Source organism: Lethenteron reissneri, chromosome 5 (assembly GCF_015708825.2).
Source record: "Lethenteron reissneri isolate LAM-NWPU_2019-01 chromosome 5, ASM1570882v1, whole genome shotgun sequence".
Lineage (NCBI taxonomy): Eukaryota > Metazoa > Chordata > Hyperoartia > Petromyzontiformes > Petromyzontidae > Lethenteron > Lethenteron reissneri.
Window position 1 is genome coordinate 792,777 of NC_083783.1, and position 20,991 is coordinate 813,767.

The following is a 20,991-nucleotide window of genomic DNA, read 5'->3' on the forward strand; positions in this document are numbered from 1 at the left end:
CTCGGGACCCCCATTGGAACTCACCCCCAACCACCCCCCCGATCAACTCCCAGACCGTGCTCCTGTGATGTTCCCGTGGTATTTATGGCCTCAAAAAGTTTCCTCCAAGATGGCCACGAGCTACTCGCAACACAAGGTTGCGGCACATGCTACTTCCAACACTGCGGGTGGCTGGCTCCCAGTACATCAAGTGTGCAATGAGAGTATCAGGGCCGATGTCTTGGGTAGTGGCGCTTCTTCAGAGCACGTCCCCGCTTTCGAGGCAGCGTTCAGGATGAATGTAGCAAAGATTTATTAACCGATGCCAATACACGCCCCCGCAATATTCTGCCTCATCGCAACGAAGAAGAAAACACCGATAATATAAAATAACATTTTATTATTTAAAACAGACCCGATGAGATTTGAGCTTCATTCGTGGTGTTTCACAGCTATGATTCTATGCAGATTCATCAAAACACTGAGATGTGGCCCTGCCTGGCCACAAAACTGAGACAAAGGAACAAATGTATTAGGGACCACTTGCAGGTTAATGGGTGGGTATGGTGGCGCAGTGGAAACACTTGTGCCTCACAGCAAGATGTCCAACTGGGTTCAGTTCTCGACCCGAGCGCCTTTGCGCGTGGAGCTTTTGTCCGTTTCTTCTCCCTGGTATGCCACGGGTTTCTTCTGGCTATTCTAGTTTCCTCCCATAGCTGAAACGCCATACAGTGTAAATGGTATTGGCCAAACATCGTTATACTGGAAAAATGACCTGCTAATAACTCAACTGGGATTAAATTCAGAGGCAGATCACCCCTGATGTGCAAACTGGGCAGGATCCTCTTTATTAAAGAGTCTTGAGACTCAATGACGCTTTTCTGAATAATAATGCTATACATGCTACGGAGGAAAAGTGGGCTTGGGCAGGACCCATCACTAATTGGGATGAACGCGAGTCGGGAACAATAACGGGAGCGGCAGGCAAAGAATGGAACACGTGTGAGAGGACATCATCCACTGAGAAAAGAGCCAATGAAGGATGAAATCAACTCGTGTGCAGTTGCTGGATTGCTTGTTGCAATGCGGGATCATGAGACGTGGCTTTGGAGATCTTCATCTAGCAGTAGACTGATCACATCCTATAATGATGGTGAATGTTTGATCTTCATCACAAACAAGATAACTCAGCTGTAGAGCGAGTGGCTCGCAATTGGAAGGTTCCGAGTTCAATTCCTTGTTGAGATTTGGCTTAGCCCATCATCCCTCATGGCTGGGTTCGAAAAAACAATTACCACTTTGTAGCGACGATCAACAGTGGTTGTCCTACACATAGACTCACCCCTGCCACAGCAATGAGGCATTTCAACTACTTGCTAAGGGCTGTGAATAAGAGATGAGCACCAATACCTCTCGGCACATTTGAGCAGCAAATCACAAGATTCCATGCGACTGCGGCTACACGTCAAGGCAGTAGATAGGCGGGTGGCATCAGCCTGAGACATTCCACACAAAGACCCAGCCCAAGAACCCTTTGACCAGACCCCATCAGGCTTTTGCCGAGTCAGTCTATGTGAAACAAAGTGGAAGAGGAAGTGAACGCTCCAGGTTATTCCGTGTCCACTTGAATCTTTCCACTTTCCACCTCAGCCTCTTCGGTCTTAATATCTCCAGACGCATCTGCCGCAAAGCAAATACACAAACGCCTTCAAGTCACTGGCGATCGGATAAATAAGAACATGTACAATGTGCAAAGTAGTCAACTGGTATTGCGCTTAACATCATTGCCCCACTTCCGCAGGACCCTCCTGAAGAAGGAATTTGAGCCTTAGTGAGCAATTTTCTTTGTAAATAAAAGCATAGTAACCCCAATGATGAAACTGTAGGGGACCTACAGATTTATTCAAACCTGACAGTGTGGGATAGGCGTGCACGTGACTCGCGATCACCACGTGCAGCACTGGATATTCCACGATGGTCTTGCCTCGCAGGTTCTCCTGCAGGGAGAGGTCTGCCAAGAACTCGTGGTACCTGCAAGAGATGGCGGCGCAGGAGGGGTGTATACACCCAGTTTGTCAGTGCGTGAGCCCCCAAATACAAAAGCGAAATCGTGAAACTTCCACTCAATTCTCTCGGGACATGACTCGACTTAGGGGGAGCATAATACTCGATTCCAGGAGAGGGAGTCGCCGCACACTCTTCTGCCGACGCGCGCATGCACGTGCACTAGTTTGCACTAGTTTCCCTTTTTCTTCCTGATGACGATCGCTTGTGTTGTGATCGAAACGACGTATTTTTGATTTACTTTCATTTTTTACATCTACGTGACTTACCGGAAGATCCAAAGAATATAGTTTGCATTGCTTCGCTTGCGTCCAACCCCGGTGCACAGCTGAACTGGGCTCGCTGCACTTAAAGGGGGCGTGGTCCGCATTTGGTTGCCAATTTACACTCCCTCATCTTTTAGTCAAAGTTTAGAGTTCTTGCTCATCTCCCGTTTACAACGATGCAGAGCCAGTGGTGGGAATTCCACATTCAAATGGCAAGGATGAGCCCTATTCACAGTACATTGTTGGTCTTTCCCACAAAGTGGAACTAATTGTATCGTCCTGGAGGGATGATGGGTTGATGTAAACTAACAACATTCCAATTGCGAGCCGTTCCCTCTGCCGCTGAGTGGCCGCCTAAGTGGATTACGCAGTGCGTCTGTGTGGCAGCTACAGGACCGTGAGCACCGAGGAGGGAAGGCGCACTTGTGTGTGCAAACGCGCAGTCGAACCTCGCGGCATTGGCCGGCTGGCACTCCTCCTTCATGAAGAGCCTCACGCTGCGTGCATGCTCGCGGTTGTACTCCCTCAGCCTGCACATAGCAAAACCGCAAAACACACACACGCACCGGGGGGTGGAGGCCCAGGCCAAGCGACTGAGGGCTGTGATCATCACAACACTAGTTTAACGTTGTCATCACCCCTCGCTGGGGATAATGGCGACTGGGCTTGCTCACCCAGGAAAGCCTCACCGGGCGTCAAGAACTGTTTCTCAGGAAATGGTCCTGGCAGGACCATTCCATATAAGCCTATAAAACACTGAAATACAGAACACAATTGATACGTGTTGTTTTCCCTCATTATAATACGATCTGTGCTTTGCAAAGACTGGGCTCCACCATAGCAGTGTAGTATGACAACAACTGGATCAGGGCCACTCATCAAGTTGAACATTCATCTTCACAGGACACAAAGAACTCCACTCTTGACTGGAATTGTAGGCAAATATCTCAATGCATGAACCTCTTGACAAAAGGAGTCCTAAGACTCAAATAGTCTCTCCTGGATGAATATGTAATAAAGCACTTTCACGACGAATGTTGACTGGCGTCTTTTATTATTAATGACGACTGCACAGCTCCACTCTCTCTCCGGATGGCGTCCCTCTCTCTCTCTCTGTTGCCGTAACGCGCGCTCTCCCTCTTCCACCGTCGCGGCATGTCTCTCTCTCCATGCTCGCCGCTGGCTGGCGGCGCGCTGGGAGGAGAGAAGGCTTCGCTGGCAGAGCCCGCCACGTGACCGGTGGCGAGTAGAGGTAGGCGATGATGTAGTCTGGACTCCAGGCTCCCCACACCGACCCAGAGTCCTCTCACTGCCTCTCCTTATATTGCTCTCGGCGGAGATAAGCTCCGCCTCTAGCCACACCACACCCCCTCCTAAAACCTTCCCCGATGGCTCCCGTACGTACCCACGAGCTCCGCCCGTTACCTTTGGCCCAGATGGAACCCTTCCTTCTGATTGGATATTAGTTACCCAGCAGTGACTATGCAATTACCCCTCGTCGTCCCTTAGATGGCGCTCTCTCATTACAAATACAAGATATTATCACGTCATCCTTTTGGCAATTGTAAGTTCTTATGTCAAAAATGTCTATAGTTACCATTTTGTCTAAACCACAATTTGATGCTAAGCTGTTGATTCTGTATAATTTCACTTGCAGTTGTATTAGACTCATACTTACATACGAGTGTAATGATGGGCCTAAATCCAATTGAATGTTTCTGTGAATTAACATCCCTTTGGGTCATTTCATTTCACGAGACAAAACCAGTTTCACTGGGTGATTCACGTGTGCAGCAGGATCGACGAGGGCAGCCACGGTGGCGAGATGTTAACTTCCTCGCCTGATAAGCAGTAGGTCGTGGGTACGATCCCAACCCTGGCACCTGCATATTTTGAGTTTGCATGTCTCTCTCCCCGTGGTCACGTAGATATTTCTCTGGGTCCTCGAGTTTTTCTCTCCACATTTAGAAACAAGTGTTTAGAGTATTTGGCCACGATAAATTTCCACATGATACGCACTTTGTTGAGCTATCATTTGTGGCCTGCCTCTTAAAAATATTTATATAGCTCAGTGGAATTTACCTCGTAAAATATTTATTTTTTATAGTTTTATAGGCATGAGTGGTCTCCACAAGCCCAGAAAATAAAAGGAATAAAAGCACTAACTAGATGGTGCCAGTTTTATGGATCTCTGTGCGAGTCTATGGGTCTTTGTGATAATCTATGGGGCCTCTATACGAGTCTCAGTACACATGCTGGGACATTGCGGCGTGTCTGCTGTGCAGCAGCTGCAGAAGCTGTGGGGCCTGGCGGAGGGTAAAGAGCATTGGGAGTGACATGCGGTGGTACCAGTGGCTTTTGTATTTAGATGTCTGGATCTCTGTCTTGGTATGTGGATGATTAACCAACAGCTTCTCTCCCGCACGGTACGATGCCATTCTGAGTGGGACCCCTGGATAACTTTCCAGCCTGCACGCTCTCCTTCTCCACTGTGACATTCTATGCACCCATTATTGTCCTCACCTTTGTCGTGTGACTGGCTCTACATGGTCAGTCCCCACGTAGCGAGTCAACAAATCGGCGAGGCTCTGGCTCCCGGCCACCCTGAATACATAGACACACACGGACACCAAACACCGGACACCAATGCTAAGCTCTGCACATTCCCTACAGATCAATGCACTCTTGCTTTGTTTGCTTGGGAAACGATGATGGAATGAAAAACAACAATAGTCAGTTGGATATTACACGTGGCATCATCGCCCCTACAACAGCCTGTACCTGCGAAACACAGCAGCGCCGTGTGCTAATGTGACGTGCGATGCCTTGTATCACAGTATGACGTCTGTGATGCTGCAAGTCAGTGCGATGCCGCGTGTCAGTATGATGTGTGTGGTCCGGCAAAAACAACCACTCCCTACCTCCTTAGTGGTGCCGGATGGTGACGATGTGTTGGTTGGGAGCAAAGCCAAGGGGCGGGGGGGGGGATTCCAATCAGCTGTTCACCTCATGGTGCTCCTAGCCACCACAGCGGCCAACAGGAGTTCTGGACGGGTGCGAGGCACTGGTAACCCCTCCACCTTCAATTCAATTACCATGAAACCACATGATAAAATCGAACTAAGCATGTTCCGGAGGCGTGTATGACGTCTCCTGGCCAAACCCCATTTGGCGGAGCCAGGAGACTCAACCTGCAACCTCTGGGTTCTTCCACAAATGGCAAAAAACCACTGCGAGTGCCCACATGGAATGTTCTAATGTTCACTGTGGAGGCTGCCAATCCTTTGTAAGGAGCTGGACCAGTATCGCCTGGATCTGTGGAATTCAGGAGGTCCGGTGAGCTGACTCTGGCTCCAGTATATTATATGGGGGCTGGATAGTCCTCTACTCAGGGAAGAAGACTAGGGAGTGGCTCTTATTCTGAACAATAGAATAAAGGGGGCGTCGAACCATGGCGGTGAGGTGTGGGAAGCTGTAAGTTCTAGGCTACTGTGGGCTCGCCTCCCCATCAACGGCAGGCAAGGAATGGTGGTGGTGGTGGCTTATGCCCCTATCGAAGATGAAGATCAGTGGAGGGATGCAGACAAGGCCAATGGGTCACATGCCTTTAATGACCTCCTGTCACAGGTGCGAGCTAAAGTGGCCCCTCAGGAGATCATCCTGTTGAGTGACTTTAATGTCCGAGTGGGTCATGACATTGGAACCTGGGCTGGAGTGATTAGAAGATCTACTCAATAACAATCGTAAGAGGCTGCTCGACATTTGTCCAGCCCATCGGCTTGTAATTACCAACACCCTGTTCTGGAATCAAGGCATCCAAACAACATCATGAATGCACGTCAGGTCAGACCAAGAACATCTGCTAGACGATATAGTGACAAAACATCAGATGCAGGCCCATCTCCTTGATACCAGGACCTACCGTGGAGCGGATCTGCCCACTCACCATCAGCTTTTCATCTGTAAAATGCACCTGACATTATTCCACTGAGGTGGTTTGGTGTACATCTAGTACCCCATTCAAACTCACAGTGGCATGGTCTCAGCTAGCTGATGAATGTTTCAAGCGAGAATTTCATCATCGCTTGCAGCTGGGGTTAGCATTGTCCCCCTCCTTCTGATGCCGAGAGGAAACGGGTGAGATTTAGGACTGTGGCTCATGCAGCTGCAATGGCTGCTTTTGGTACACGGTACAAACCTCCACAGAGACCCTGACTAACGGAGGTGTTCGGCTGGTTGAGAAAAAGGGACAGCGCAACACCTATTCACCATCCTTAGAAGAATCAAAGGTGATCAAATTTCTGACCCCAGAAGAAGAAGTTTGCAGGTTTGCTGAGCATTTCTGTGAGGTCTTGGGGGAGGGCCCTTCAGCCCAGAAAACACCATGGGGCAAAGTGGGGATGATCCTGCTCAGGCTGCGGTGCCTCAAATATTGGAATAAGTAATCACCCTCTGTGAGTGGCTGGAAGTCTGAGACCAGAAAAAGCGCTGGGCAGAGATGATCTCCCAAGCTAACTGCTGAGGGAGGGGTGGCGATAGTATGCAGACTGCCCTATATGACATAATTATAACAGTCTAGACCAATGGATGGGTTCCACAGGATTGGAAAGATGCCCTGGTGGTACTCAAACCCCTCAACAGATCACACAAAAAGTATGGCTATCGATCAAAGTAGATTTGACAAAGAAACCCACTCGCAATGCGAGAGAAGAGATGGAGAAATACAGCACGGAGAGAGAATGGAGCAGCGGAGAGAGCATGGAGACAGCTGGCTGGCGCAGCCTGAAATAAGGGCGGGAGAGGCACCACCGGGTGTCTGCGTGAAGCTGGCAGCTGCATGCAAAGGGAGAGAGCATGGAGAGAGCACAGAGCAGTGGAAAGAGCCTGAGCCAGCGCGGCCCTGAAGGAGGGCAGGAGAGACACCACCGGGTGCCCGCATGAAGCTGGTAGCTGCACGCCAAAGGGGAGAGGCGCCAATGAGTGCCAGCAAAGATGGCAGCTGCCTGCAAGGAGAGAGCATGGAGCAGTGGAAAGAGCCTGACCAGCTGCCCATGAGGAAGAGAAGAGCGCCGGCGAGGGCACCGTGGGTTTGACCCACACACACACCGACCAGCAGCAGCTGGGAACCAAGACAAGAGTGAGGAACGGCGACTAGCGAGCGCTATCTGACAACGGAATCATCGCGCACCGCCTATGCGAGCATCGCGCTAACTCAAGCAACCAGCAGAGGAGAGAGCTGGTAATGCCAAGAGGAAGGGTGTTAGCGCATGCAAGAGCGCCGTGTGTTCAATACAAACACATGCCGTCCCTGCCGGGAACCCGAGGTATTTTCAGTACAAGGAACGCTGTACCGCGTAAGCCGCCAAGTCACCAAGTGGCAAAGAAGACACACACATACCGCGCATATAGGGACCAATAAGATTGTTCCAAAAAGTTATCATTGTGTTTCAAGAAGGGTTGCCATTCCAAGGTGGTGCGTTAAATATCAGCTGATTGTTAAAAGCATTTCTGCCATTCGAGTTACATGAATACGATTGTTTAGAAGTATTTTAGTCATTTGTTTTCGTTAATTGCATAATCTTACCAATGAATTGATAACTACTTTTGCTTTAGGCACATGTTTGTATGAATATTGTCACATTAATATCAAGGACTTTTTCCTATCACCGTGTATGCTCGCTCAACTCTGAGGAATTCGCCGATTGTTCTGTTACCCAGTTTAACAAACGTAACCATTGAGGGTTAAATGTAAGGATTAATGAGTAGGACATCGAGGAGAACCGTGTTAACAATTCTGAGCATAAGTGTTCGCATGTTAAAATGTTTTTAGATATCAAAGTTGCTTAACACACAAGAGTCTGGGTGGTGCCTTTCTAAGTTCATGCATAATAATCTTAATTATAAGAACTGTTTCCTGCTGTGAGATCTGAATTTTAAGACCCGACATGAACACATTAAAACATAATCAGTAAAAGTTTAAACGAGAATCATTGTATTATCACGACTGATAATACAACCCTAGACAACGAAGCAGAGCCTAATAATCACAATTACATACACTCGCATAACTTCATACAATTACACCTTCATTGTATTATTCCGGTTGATAATACAACCCTAGACAACGAAGCGTAGCCTAATCATCTAATTGCATACATTAGCATAAGCACATACACTTGCATAACTTAATACAATTACACCTTCCTAAATAGCATAACGCCATTTTGCATAATTACACAAATTTGCATACATTTGGAATTACACATTGTAAAATTTTCATTAAATGTTATTATTTTTCTATTTTTTTCAAGACCGAATATATACAACACAGTGGAGAGAGTAGAAAAATTCTAGATTTGAAGCTTTCGTGACTGCAAGGATTCATATTCTCAGGTTTTTCGGCAAAGTCACGTAGGTAAAAAATAAAAACCAATAAAAGTAAAATAAAATAAAAATCACGACGTTTCGGAGGCAACACAAGCTTCCGTCTTCAGGTGGAACCGGCACAGCCCGACAGCTGTATCAAGTAAATGAGAGATTACAGGAGATACCACTCCGTATATATAATGGTTGAGGGGGGGGGCAGGAATGGCCCACTTTTTATTATTATGGTAAGGGGCGGCTTGAGACTATTAATAGACTGTATAACAAAAGACTGAGCCTTTATTATGGAGAGGTTCGGTTTGTGACTACGCCTAGCCTACATAATAAAAGTGTGAAAAAAGAAAGCTAAACCTGGTGAAACAACTGGCTGTCCATCAGTAACCTGCAATAGTTTTCTGTCAAATAAGATGGTTCAAATAAGTGTAGTTAAATCTTTTTTGCATGGTTAATCACATCTTTCCAATGATTAAAGGTGCGGCTTGAGACTATGAATAGACTGCATAACAAAAGACTGAGTCTTTATTATGGAGAGGTTCGGTTTGTGACTACGCCTGGTCTGCATAACAAAAGTGTGAAAAAAGAAAGCTTAACCTGGTAGAAAGCTAAACATAGTAAAACAAAACTGGCTGTCTATCAGTAACCTGTAATAGTTTTCTGTCAAATAAGATGGTCCAAATAAGTGTAGTTAAATATTTTTTGCATGGTTAATCACATCTTTCCAATGATTACTCAGTTTGTAACCATCATCACGGTTGAAATTATGTCTGTGTTTGTATATTTGTATGGCTTCGTGTACAAACCTTTGATGGTAGCCAGGAGGTTTGCAGAGATCATTGCTACAACTCTGTGGGCTCTCATGAAATTGTCTTTTCCGAGACCAAGGTTGCTCTGCAAACCTCCTGGCTACCATCAAAGGTTTGTACACGAATCCATACAAATATACAAACACAGACATAATTTCAACCGTGATGATGGTTACAAACTGAGTAATCATTGGAAAGATGTGATTAACCATGCAAAAAAGATTTAACTACACTTATTTGGACCATCTTATTTGACAGAAAACTATTACAGGTTACTGATAGACAGCCAGTTTTGTTTTACCATGTTTAGCTTTCTACCAGGTTAAGCTTTATTTTTTCACACTTTTGTTATGCAGGCCAGGCGTAGTCACAAACCGAACCTCTCCATAATAAAGGCTCAGTCTTTTGTTATGCAGCCTATTCATAGTCTCAAGCCGCACCTTTAATCATTGGAAAGATGTGATTAACCATGCAAAAAAGATTTAACTACACTTATTTGAACCATCTTATTTGACAGAAAACTATTGCAGGTTACTGATGGACAGCCAGTTTTTTCACCAGGTTTAGCTTTCTACCAGGTTTAGCTTTCTTTTTTCACACTTTTATTATGTAGGCTAGGCGTAGTCACAAACCGAACCTCTCCATAATAAAGGCTCAGTATTTTGTTATGCAGTCTATTCATAGTCTCAAACCGCACCTTACCATAATAATAAAAAGTGGGCCATTCCTGCCCCTTTCCCCCCCCCTCAACCATTATATATACGGAGTGGTATCTCCTGTAATCTCTCATTTACTTGATACAGCTGTCGGGCTGTGACGGTTTCACCTGAAGACGGAAGCTTGTGTTGCCTCCGAAACGTCGTGATTTTTATTTTATTTTACTTTTATTGGTTTTGATTTTTTACCTACGTGACTTAACCGAAAAACCTGAGAATAAGAGTAGAAAAATGTCCATACCTGGGCAGTGTGCTTATGACCAGCTACGGTTTGAGGTCTCACTCCAAATCAGTTGGGAGGCATTATCTGCAAAATGCTGTGTGGAAGTGACTTGGTCTGTCACTCCACACGAAACTTCAGTCTTCTCGGCCACAGTCATGCCCTCCCTTCTCAATGCTTGCAAAACATGAACCCCCCCCCCCCCCGAAATGAACATCTTCACTGGTTAGAAACATTCAGGCTGGTGTGCCTATGATCCATCATGGGTTTAACCAGGTTGAATTGTGTGAGGAACTCACAAATCCTTGAAAAATCTGGACAATGTCCCATCAGTGAGCCCCTCCAGCAGGCAAGGCTGCATTGGCTGGGTCAAGTAGCCCACACAATTTTTTTCGGCCAGATAGAGGGGGTTAAATGGGCACAGCATGGGCGAGAAAAGAGATCAAATGATATGGTATGAGGATAAGGATCTAAGTGGACTTGCCAATGACTGGTACCAGTGGTGTCAAGATTGGCCTCTGTGGAGGTGGCTCGTGAAGGACTCTGCTCGTGAGTTGGAGGCAGTCGCCATTCAGCAACAATGGAGGGCAGAGGAGCAATGGTCACAACAACGAGCAGAGAGCCGGGTGGCTAAAAAATTGCAAGTTGGAATAGTAGAGGGTACAGCTGATGCATCTGCCAATCGTCTCAGTCATGCAACCGATGGCACCTGGGTCTGTTCTGTGACTTCCAGGCCTTAAAGTGCACCTAGCCTGGGACAAGTGTTGCGGTGACGCCACCGCCACTTAGTGCTGAATGGCAGTTGTTAATGATGCATCAGTGTGGCGTTGTATATCAGTGTGATGTGACGCCATGTGTCAGTGTAACATGTTACGACATACGTAATGACGTGTGTCAGTGTGACGTGTGACGTGCGTGACGCCTCCTGTCGCAGTGTGACGTGCCAGTGATGCGTGTGCCGTGGTGCATTTACCTGCGCTCCGTGAACTCTGCCCGACTCTGTGGGAAGATGAGCTTCACGGTCCAGAAGAAGCTCTTCTCCCTGCGCACCACCCAGCCCAGCACGGGCAGCAATCAGCACAGACACACTCACAGTGCTACACGGGGGACGCTGCTCTTCGTAAAGAATATAAACGCTAAACACTCACGCACTCGATGCAACTGGTAATCGCTAAACGTCCCAGTACTGAACATGTACCTGCAAATTAGTCAATTGGAATTATACATAGCAGCAACATTGCTCCCTACTGCAGAATCTTGGCAGGACCCCACTGAAAATGAGTCTTGCTTTGTGAACAAGCATCGCCATAAACATTTGTATTTTTTGCGTTTACTGGTAACATCATTAACACACATGGTAAAAACCTGGTGACCGGTTTCAAACACGGACACAGCGTGAGCAATAAATGCAACAATGTTTACTTTTGTTACTGAGACACAAAGGGAGCTGCTACCACAGCGGTGAAGTAATGGTCAGCGTGCCGGACTCGCGACCTAGAGGGTACCGGTTGGACTCCATGTCCCGGCAACGGTGTAGGTTTCTTAAATCCCTCCCCGCACATGTCCGCCCAACATCAGTACGATGGGTTCACCACAAACCCCGTTGGTGTTCAGGTTGCGTGCGGTGTGGGTAGAGGCGACTTCAGGTGGCGGTGACGCGGGCTCAAATACAGTGGCCGCCCCAATTATTACCCAGTGTAACGACCGCGATAACATGACGCACCGTCTGCTTCTCAGTGGACGTTAAAGATCCCATGGCATGATTCGCAGGAGGGGGCCGTTGTGTGATAGCATCGGAGTCCAAATTTTCCAAGTTTGGAAATTACACCGCAAATTACTTAATCGGGACATCAGCAATCATCGACCCCTACCGGTAGACTAAAGCGCCAGATCACTCCAGCAAATGAGACTCATCCTTGTCTCTTGAGGCATCACCAAAACAAAACAAAAAATGTTAAACCTCTTCCTACCAAAATTCCACGAGACGTGTCTACGGAAGCCAGCAACGTTTTAGTGGGGGGGGGGGGGGAGTGTTTAACATGAGGACAAGAGGGGTCGTCCCGTCTCACCGCTTGTGGAAGAAGGAGAAGTTGTCGCGGTGCCTCTGCAGGCCGGCGGGCAGCATGCGCAGATCGACGCCATCTCTCCGCGCATAATTCCTCAAGACGCTCACCTGCCGGAAACAAACGTGGGCACAGCAAGAAGGTCCTGGGAATGACTCCTAACTCGGGTGGCTTTCTGCGTGGTGTCGAGTTTGTATGTTCTCTGCCCCTGTGCTGCAGTGGGCTTTCTCCGGATTTTACAGTTTCCTCCCATAGCTTAAAACAACCAATGCAAAAAAAAATACCTGCAAATTACTCAATTGGGATCGCACGCTATACAAAAACTTTTAAAGGACCCTCCCGAAAAAGTCTTGAGACACAGTGAGACTTTTTCGGGTAACCAAGCTTAACAAAGACAGGTGGCAGGAGTCACGTACGGTCTTCCTGTGGCCGTATCCGTGCATCACTGCGTCCCGCGTCGAGTTCTCCACCGCCCGGCCGACATCCTCCAGGAAGCGATAATCTGTGAACCCGCAAAGCGCCACTGCCACACAACAACAAAGCCACTGGCATCACATTGCTCGTCTTATCTACAGTAAAACCATTCTGTTCCGTGCTTGCACAGGACAGTGTGTTCAGCAGCTAAATGGATGTATTGGCAGTACGCCGGTGTGGCCTAACACACCAGTCGGTGGTGGTGAGCGGGGAAAGTAGGTGGTGGTGGGTGGGGACAGTAGGTGGTGGTGGGTGGGGACAGTAGATGGTGGTGGGTGGGGACAGTTGGTGGTGGTGGGTGGGGACAGTAGATGGTGGTGGGTGGGGACAGTTGGTGGTGGTGGGTGGGAGAGTAGGTGGTGGTGGGTGGGACAGTAGGTGGTGGTGGGTGGGGACAGTAAGTGGTGGTGGGTGTGGACAGTAGGTAGTGGTGGGCGAGACAGTAAGTGGTGGTGGGTGGGGACAGTTCGTGGTGGTGGGTGGGAGAGTAGGTGGTGGTGGGTGGGGACAGTTCGTGGTGGTGGGTGGGAGAGTAGGTGGTGGTGGGTGGGGACAGTAGGTGGTGGTGGGTGGGACAGTAAGTGGTGGTGGGTGGGACAGTAGGTGGTGGTGGGTGGAACAGTAGGTGGTGGTGGGTGGGACAGTAGGTGGTGGTGGGTGGGACAGTAGGTGGTGGTGGGTGGGACAGTAGGTGGTGGTGGATGGGGACAGTAGGTGGTGGTGGATGGGGACAGTAGGTGGTGGTGGGTGTGGACAGTAGGTGGTGGTGGGTGGGACAGTAGGTGGTGGTGGGTGGGACAGTAGGTGGTGGTGGGTGGGACAGTAAGTGGTGGTGGGTGGGACAGTAGGTGGTGGTGGGTGAGACAGTAGGTGGTGGTGGGTGGGACAGTAGGTGGTGGTGGGTGTGGACAGTAGGTGGTGGTGGGTGTGGACAGTAGGTGGTGGTGGGTGGGACAGTAGGTGGTGGTGGGTGGGACAGTAAGTGGTGGTGGGTGGGACAGTAGGTGGTGGTGGGTGGAACAGTAGGTGGTGGTGGGTGGGACAGTAGGTGGTGGTGGGTGGGACAGTAGGTGGTGGTGGCTGGGACAGTAGGTGGTGGTGGATGGGGACAGTAGGTGGTGGTGGGTGTGGACAGTAGTTGGTGGTGGGTGGGACAGTAGGTGGTGGTGGGTGGGACAGTAGGTGGTGGTGGGTGGGACAGTAGGTGGTGGTGGGTGGGACAGTAGGTGGTGGTGGGTGAGACAGTAGGTGGTGGTGGGTGGGACAGTAGGTGGTGGTGGGTGTGGACAGTAGGTGGTGGTGGGTGTGGACAGTAGGTGGTGGTGGGTGGGACAGTAGGTGGTGGTGGGTGGGACAGTAGGTGGTGGTGGGTGGGGACAGTTGGTGGTGGTGGGTGGGACAGTAGGTGGTGGTGGGTGGGACAGTAGGTGGTGGTGGGTGGGACAGTAGGTGGTGGTGGGTGGGACAGTAGGTGGTGGTGGGTGGGACAGTAGGTGGTGGTGGGTGTGGACAGTAGGTGGTGGTGGGTGGGACAGTAAGTGGTGGTGGGTGGGACAGTAGGTGGTGGTGGGTGGGACAGTAGGTGGTGGTGGGTGGGACAATAAGTGGTGGTGGGTGTGGACAGTAGGTGGTGGTGGGTGGGACAGTAGGTGGTGGTGGGTGGGACAGTAGGTGGTGGTGGGTGGGGACAGTTGGTGGTGGTGGGTGGGACAGTAGGTGGTGGTGGGTGGGACAGTAGGTGGTGGTGGGTGGGACAGTAGGTAGTGGTGGGTGGGACAGTAGGTGGTGGTGGGTGGGACAGTAGGTGGTGGTGGGTGTGGACAGTAGGTGGTGGTGGGTGGGACAGTAAGTGGTGGTGGGTGTGGACAGTAGGTGGTGGTGGGTGGGACAGTAGGTGGTGGTGGGTGTGGACAGTAGTTGGTGGTGGGTGGGACAGTAGGTGGTGGTGGGTGGGACAGTAGGTGGTGGTGGGTGGGACAGTAGGTGGTGGTGGGTGGGACAGTAAGTGGTGGTGGGTGGGACAGTAGGTGGTGGTGGGTGGGACAGTAAGTGGTGGTGGGTGTGGACAGTAGGTGGTGGTGGGTGGGACAGTAGGTGGTGGTGGGTGTGGACAGTAGGTGGTGGTGGGTGGGACAGTAAGTGGTGGTGGGTGGGGACAGTTGGTGGTGGTGGGTGGGACAGTAGGTGGTGGTGGGTGTGGACAGTAGGTGGTGGTGGGTGGGACAGTAAGTGGTGGTGGGTGTGGACAGTAGGTGGTGGTGGGTGGGACAGTAGGTGGTGGTGGGTGTGGACAGTAGGTGGTGGTGGGTGGGACAGTAGGTGGTGGTGGGTGGGACAGTAGGTGGTGGTGGGCGTGGACAGTAGGTGGTGGTGGGTGTGGACAGTAGGTGGTGGTGGGTGGGACAGTAGGTGGTGGTGGGTGGGACAGTAGGTGGTGGTGGGCGTGGACAGTAGGTGGTGGTGGGTGGGACAGTAGGTGGTGGTGGGTGGGACAGTAGGGGGTGGTGGGTGGGACAGTAAGTGGTGGTGGGTGAGACAGTAGGTGGTGGTGGGTGGGACAGTAGGTGGTGGTGGGTGGGACAGTAGGTGGTGGTGGGTGGGACAGTAGGTGGTGGTGGGTGTGGACAGTAGGTGGTGGTGGGTGGGACAGTAGGTGGTGGTGGGTGTGGACAGTAGGTGGTGGTGGGTGGGACAGTAAGTGGTGGTGGGTGAGACAGTAGGTGGTGGTGGGTGGGACAGTAGGTGGTGGTGGGTGGGACAGTAGGTGGTGGTGGGTGTGGACAGTAGGTGGTGGTGGGTGGGACAGTAGGTGGTGGTGGGTGTGGACAGTAGGTGGTGGTGGGTGGGACAGTAGGTGGTGGTGGGTGTGGACAGTAGGTGGTGGTGGGTGGGACAGTAGGTGGTGGTGGGTGTGGACAGTAGGTGGTGGTGGGTGTGGACAGTTGGTGGTGGTGGGTGGGACAGTAAGTGGTGGTGGGTGGGGACAGTTGGTGGTGGTGGGTGGGACAGTAGGTGGTGGTGGGTGGGACAGTAAGTGGTGGTGGGTGTGGACAGTAAGTGGTGGTGGGTGGGACAGTAGGTGGTGGTGGGTGGGACAGTAAGTGGTGGTGGGTGGGACAGTAGGTGGTGGTGGGTGGGACAGTAGGTGGTGGTGGGTGGGACAGTAGGTGGTGGTGGGTGGGACAGTAAGTGGTGGTGGGTGGGACAGTAAGTGGTGGTGGGTGGGGACAGTTGGTGGTGGTGGGTGGGACAGTAGGTGGTGGTGGGTGGGACAGTAGGTGGTGGTGGGTGGGACAGTAAGTGGTGGTGGGTGGGGACAGTTGGTGGTGGTGGGTGGGACAGTAAGTGGTGGTGGGTGGGACAGTAAGTGGTGGTGGGTGGGACAGTAGGTGGTGGTGGGTGGGACAGTAGGTGGTGGTGGGTGGGACAGTAGGTGGTGGTGGGTGGGACAGTAGGTGGTGGTGGGTGGGACAGTAGGTGGTGGTGGGTGGGACAGTAGGTGGTGGTGGGTGTGGACAGTAGGTGGTGGTGGGTGTGGACAGTAGGGGGTGGTGGGTGGGACAGTAAGTGGTGGTGGGTGGGACAGTTGGTGGTGGTGGGTGTGGACAGTTGGTGGTGGTGGGTGGGACAGTAGGTGGTGGTGGGTGGGACAGTAGGTGGTGGTGGGTGGGACAGTAAGTGGTGGTGGGTGGGACAGTAGGTGGTGGTGGGTGGGACAGTAGGTGGTGGTGGGTGTGGACAGTTCGTGGTGGTGGGTGGGACAGTAAGTGGTGGTGGGTAGGACAGTAAGTGGTGGTGGGTGGGGACAGTTGGTGGTGGTGGGTGGGACAGTAAGTGGTGGTGGGTGGGACAGTTGGTGGTGGTGGGTGTGGACAGTTGGTGGTGGTGGGTGGGACAGTAGGTGGTGGTGGGTGGGACAGTAGGTGGTGGTGGGTGGGACAGTAAGTGGTGGTGGGTGGGGACAGTTGGTGGTGGTGGGTGGGACAGTAGGTGGTGGTGGGTGGGACAGTAGGTGGTGGTGGGTGGGACAGTAAGTGGTGGTGGGTGTGGACAGTTGGTGGTGGTGGGTGGGACAGTAGGTGGTGGTGGGTGGGACAGTAAGTGGTGGTGGGTGGGGACAGTTGGTGGTGGTGGGTGGGACAGTAGGTGGTGGTGGGTGGGACAGTAGGTGGTGGTGGGTGTGGACAGTAGGTGGTGGTGGGTGGGACAGTAAGTGGTGGTGGGTGGGGACAGTTGGTGGTGGTGGGTGGGACAGTAGGTGGTGGTGGGTGTGGACAGTAGGTGGTGGTGGGTGGGACAGTAAGTGGTGGTGGGTGTGGACAGTAGGTGGTGGTGGGTGGGACAGTAGGTGGTGGTGGGTGTGGACAGTAGGTGGTGGTGGGTGGGACAGTAGGTGGTGGTGGGTGGGACAGTAGGTGGTGGTGGGCGTGGACAGTAGGTGGTGGTGGGTGGGACAGTAAGTGGTGGTGGGTGGGACAGTAAGTGGTGGTGGGTGGGACAGTAGGTGGTGGTGGGTGGGACAGTAGGTGGTGGTGGGTGGGACAGTAAGTGGTGGTGGGTGAGACAGTAGGTGGTGGTGGGTGGGACAGTAGGTGGTGGTGGGTGGGACAGTAGGTGGTGGTGGGTGGGACAGTAGGTGGTGGTGGGTGTGGACAGTAGGTGGTGGTGGGTGGGACAGTAGGTGGTGGTGGGTGTGGACAGTAGGTGGTGGTGGGTGGGACAGTAAGTGGTGGTGGGTGAGACAGTAGGTGGTGGTGGGTGGGACAGTAGGTGGTGGTGGGTGGGACAGTAGGTGGTGGTGGGTGTGGACAGTAGGTGGTGGTGGGTGGGACAGTAGGTGGTGGTGGGTGTGGACAGTAGGTGGTGGTGGGTGGGACAGTAGGTGGTGGTGGGTGTGGACAGTAGGTGGTGGTGGGTGGGACAGTAGGTGGTGGTGGGTGTGGACAGTAGGTGGTGGTGGGTGTGGACAGTTGGTGGTGGTGGGTGGGACAGTAAGTGGTGGTGGGTGGGGACAGTTGGTGGTGGTGGGTGGGACAGTGGTGGTGGTGGGTGGGACAGTAGGTGGTGGTGGGTGGGACAGTAAGTGGTGGTGGGTGTGGACAGTAAGTGGTGGTGGGTGGGACAGTAGGTGGTGGTGGGTGGGACAGTAAGTGGTGGTGGGTGGGACAGTAGGTGGTGGTGGGTGGGACAGTAGGTGGTGGTGGGTGGGACAGTAGGGTGGGCGTAGGTGGTGGTGGTGGGACAGTAGGTGGTGGTGGGTGTGGACAGTAGGTGGTGGTGGGTGTGGACAGTAGGTGGTGGTGGGTGGGACAGTAAGTGGTGGTGGGTGGGACAGTTGGTGGTGGTGGGTGTGGACAGTTGGTGGTGGTGGGTGGGACAGTAGGTGGTGGTGGGTGGGACAGTAGGTGGTGGTGGGTGGGACAGTAAGTGGTGGTGGGTGGGACAGTAGGTGGTGGTGGGTGGGACAGTAGGTGGTGGTGGGTGTGGACAGTTCGTGGTGGTGGGTGGGACAGTAAGTGGTGGTGGGTAGGACAGTAAGTGGTGGTGGGTGGGGACAGTTGGTGGTGGTGGGTGGGACAGTAAGTGGTGGTGGGTGGGACAGTTGGTGGTGGTGGGTGTGGACAGTTGGTGGTGGTGGGTGGGACAGTAGGTGGTGGTGGGTGGGACAGTAGGTGGTGGTGGGTGGGACAGTAAGTGGTGGTGGGTGGGGACAGTTGGTGGTGGTGGGTGGGACAGTAGGTGGTGGTGGGTGGGACAGTAGGTGGTGGTGGGTGGGACAGTAAGTGGTGGTGGGTGTGGACAGTTGGTGGTGGTGGGTGGGACAGTAGGTGGTGGTGGGTGGGACAGTAAGTGGGGGTGGGTGGGGACAGTGGGTGGTGGTGGGTGGGACAGTAGGTGGTGGTGGGTGGGACAGTAGGTGGTGGTGGGTGGGGACAGTAGGTGGTGGTGGGTGGGACAGTAAGTGGTGGTGGGTGGGGACAGTTGGTGGTGGTGGGTGGGACAGTAGGTGGTGGTGGGTGTGGACAGTAGGTGGTGGTGGGTGGGACAGTAAGTGGTGGTGGGTGTGGACAGTAAGTGGTGGTGGGTGTGGACAGTAGGTGGTGGTGGGTGGGACAGTAGGTGGTGGTGGGTGTGGACAGTAGGTGGTGGTGGGTGGGACAGTAGGTGGTGGTGGGTGGGACAGTAGGTGGTGGTGGGCGTGGACAGTAGGTGGTGGTGGGTGGGACAGTAAGTGGTGGTGGGTGGGACAGTAAGTGGTGGTGGGTGGGACAGTAGGTGGTGGTGGGTGGGACAGTAGGTGGTGGTGGGTGGGGACAGTTGGTGGTGGTGGGTGGGGACAGTAGGTGGTGGTGGGTGGGACAGTAGGTGGTTGTGGGTGTGGACAGTAGGTGGTGGTGGGTGTGGACAGTAGGTGGTGGTGGGTGGGACAGTAAGTGGTGGTGGGTGTGGACAGTAGGTGGTGGTGGGTGGGACAGTAGGTGGTGGTGGGTGTGGACAGTAGGTGGTGGTGGGTGTGGACAGTAGGTGGTGGTGGGTGGGACAGTAGGTGGTGGTGGGTGTGGACAGTAGGTGGTGGTGGGTGGGACAGTAAGTGGTGGTGGGTGTGGACAGTAGGTGGTGGTGGGTGGGACAGTAGGTGGTGGTGGGTGGGACAGTAGGTAGTGGTGGGTGGGACAGTAGGTGGTGGTGGGTGGGACAGTAGGTGGGGGTGGGGGGGGCCAGTAGGTGGTGGTGGGTGGGACAGTAAGTGGTGGTGGGTGTGGACAGTAGGTGGTGGTGGGTGGGACAGTAGGTGGGGGTGGGTGTGGACGGTAGTGGGTGGGGGGTGGGACAGTAGGTGGTGGTGGGTGGGACAGTAGGTGGTGGTGGGTGGGACAGTAGGTGGTGGTGGGTGGGACAGTAAGTGGTGGTGGGTGGGACAGTAGGTGGTGGTGGGTGGGACAGTAAGTGGTGGTGGGTGTGGACAGTAGGTGGTGGTGGGTGGGACAGTAGGTGGTGGTGGGTGTGGACAGTAGGTGGTGGTGGGTGGGACAGTAAGTGGTGGTGGGTGGGGACAGTTGGTGGTGGTGGGTGGGACAGTAGGTGGTGGTGGGTGTGGACAGTAGGTGGTGGTGGGTGGGACAGTAAGTGGTGGTGGGTGTGGACAGTAGGTGGTGGTGGGTGGGACAGTAGGTGGTGGTGGGTGTGGACAGTAGGTGGTGGTGGGTGGGACAGTAGGTGGTGGTGGGTGGGACAGTAGGTGGTGGTGGGGTGGACAGTAGGTGGTGGTGGGTGTGGACAGTAGGTGGTGGTGGGTGGGACAGTAGGTGGTGGTGGGTGGGACAGTAGGTGGTGGTGGGCGTGGACAGTAGGTGGTGGTGGGTGAGACAGTAGGTGGTGGTGGGTGGGACAGTAGGTGGTGGTGGGTGGGACAGTAGGTGGTGGTGGGTGGGACAGTAAGTGGTGGTGGGTGAGACAGTAGGTGGTGGTGGGTGGACAGTAGGTGGTGGTGGGTGGGACAGTAGGTGGTGGTGGGTGGGACAGTAGGTGGTGGTGGGTGTGGACAGTAGGTGGTGGTGGGTGGGACAGTAGGTGGTGGTGGGTGTGGACAGTAGGTGGTGGTGGGTGGGACAGTAAGTGGTGGTGGGTGAGACAGTAGGTGGTGGTGGGTGGGACAGTAGGTGGTGGTGGGTGGGACAGTAGGTGGTGGTGGGTGTGGACAGTAGGTGGTGGTGGGTGGGACAGTAGGTGGTGGTGGGTGTGGACAGTAGGTGGTGGTGGGTGGGACAGTAGGTGGTGGTGGGTGTGGACAGTAGGTGGTGGTGGGTGGGACAGTAGGTGGTGGTGGGTGTGGAGTGGTGGTGGGTGGGGACAGTTGGTGGTGGTGGGTGGGACAGTAGGTGGTGGTGGGTGGGACAGTAAGTGGTGGTGGGTGTGGACAGTAAGTGGTGGTGGGTGGGACAGTAGGTGGTGGTGGGTGGGACAGTAAGTGGTGGTGGGTGGGACAGTAGGTGGTGGTGGGTGGGACAGTAGGTGGTGGTG

The 20,991-nt window shown here is 52.9% G+C and overlaps 1 protein-coding gene across 2 annotated transcripts in view; it reads right to left on the reverse strand.

Moving 5' to 3' along the window:
• Window positions 1-359: 359 nt before the first annotated feature.
• The window catches only part of ZNHIT6 (zinc finger HIT-type containing 6), a 41,574-nt gene continuing 20,942 nt past the window's right edge, over window positions 360-20,991 (reverse strand). The window contains exons 4-10 of one of the 2 annotated variants that reach the window (XM_061565894.1): window positions 12,912-12,997; window positions 12,502-12,605; window positions 11,406-11,474; window positions 4,833-4,913; window positions 2,759-2,839; window positions 1,889-2,010; window positions 360-1,659 (exon numbers count right to left, since the gene is read on the reverse strand). In XM_061565894.1, the coding sequence (XP_061421878.1) occupies window positions 1,589-1,659; window positions 1,889-2,010; window positions 2,759-2,839; window positions 4,833-4,913; window positions 11,406-11,474; window positions 12,502-12,605; window positions 12,912-12,997 (614 nt within the window). In that variant the 3' untranslated portion in view covers window positions 360-1,588. Of the gene's footprint in view, window positions 1,660-1,888; window positions 2,011-2,758; window positions 2,840-4,832; window positions 4,914-11,405; window positions 11,475-12,501; window positions 12,606-12,911; window positions 13,019-20,991 lie in introns of both variants that reach the window. The other variant, XM_061565893.1, reaches the window with a different exon arrangement.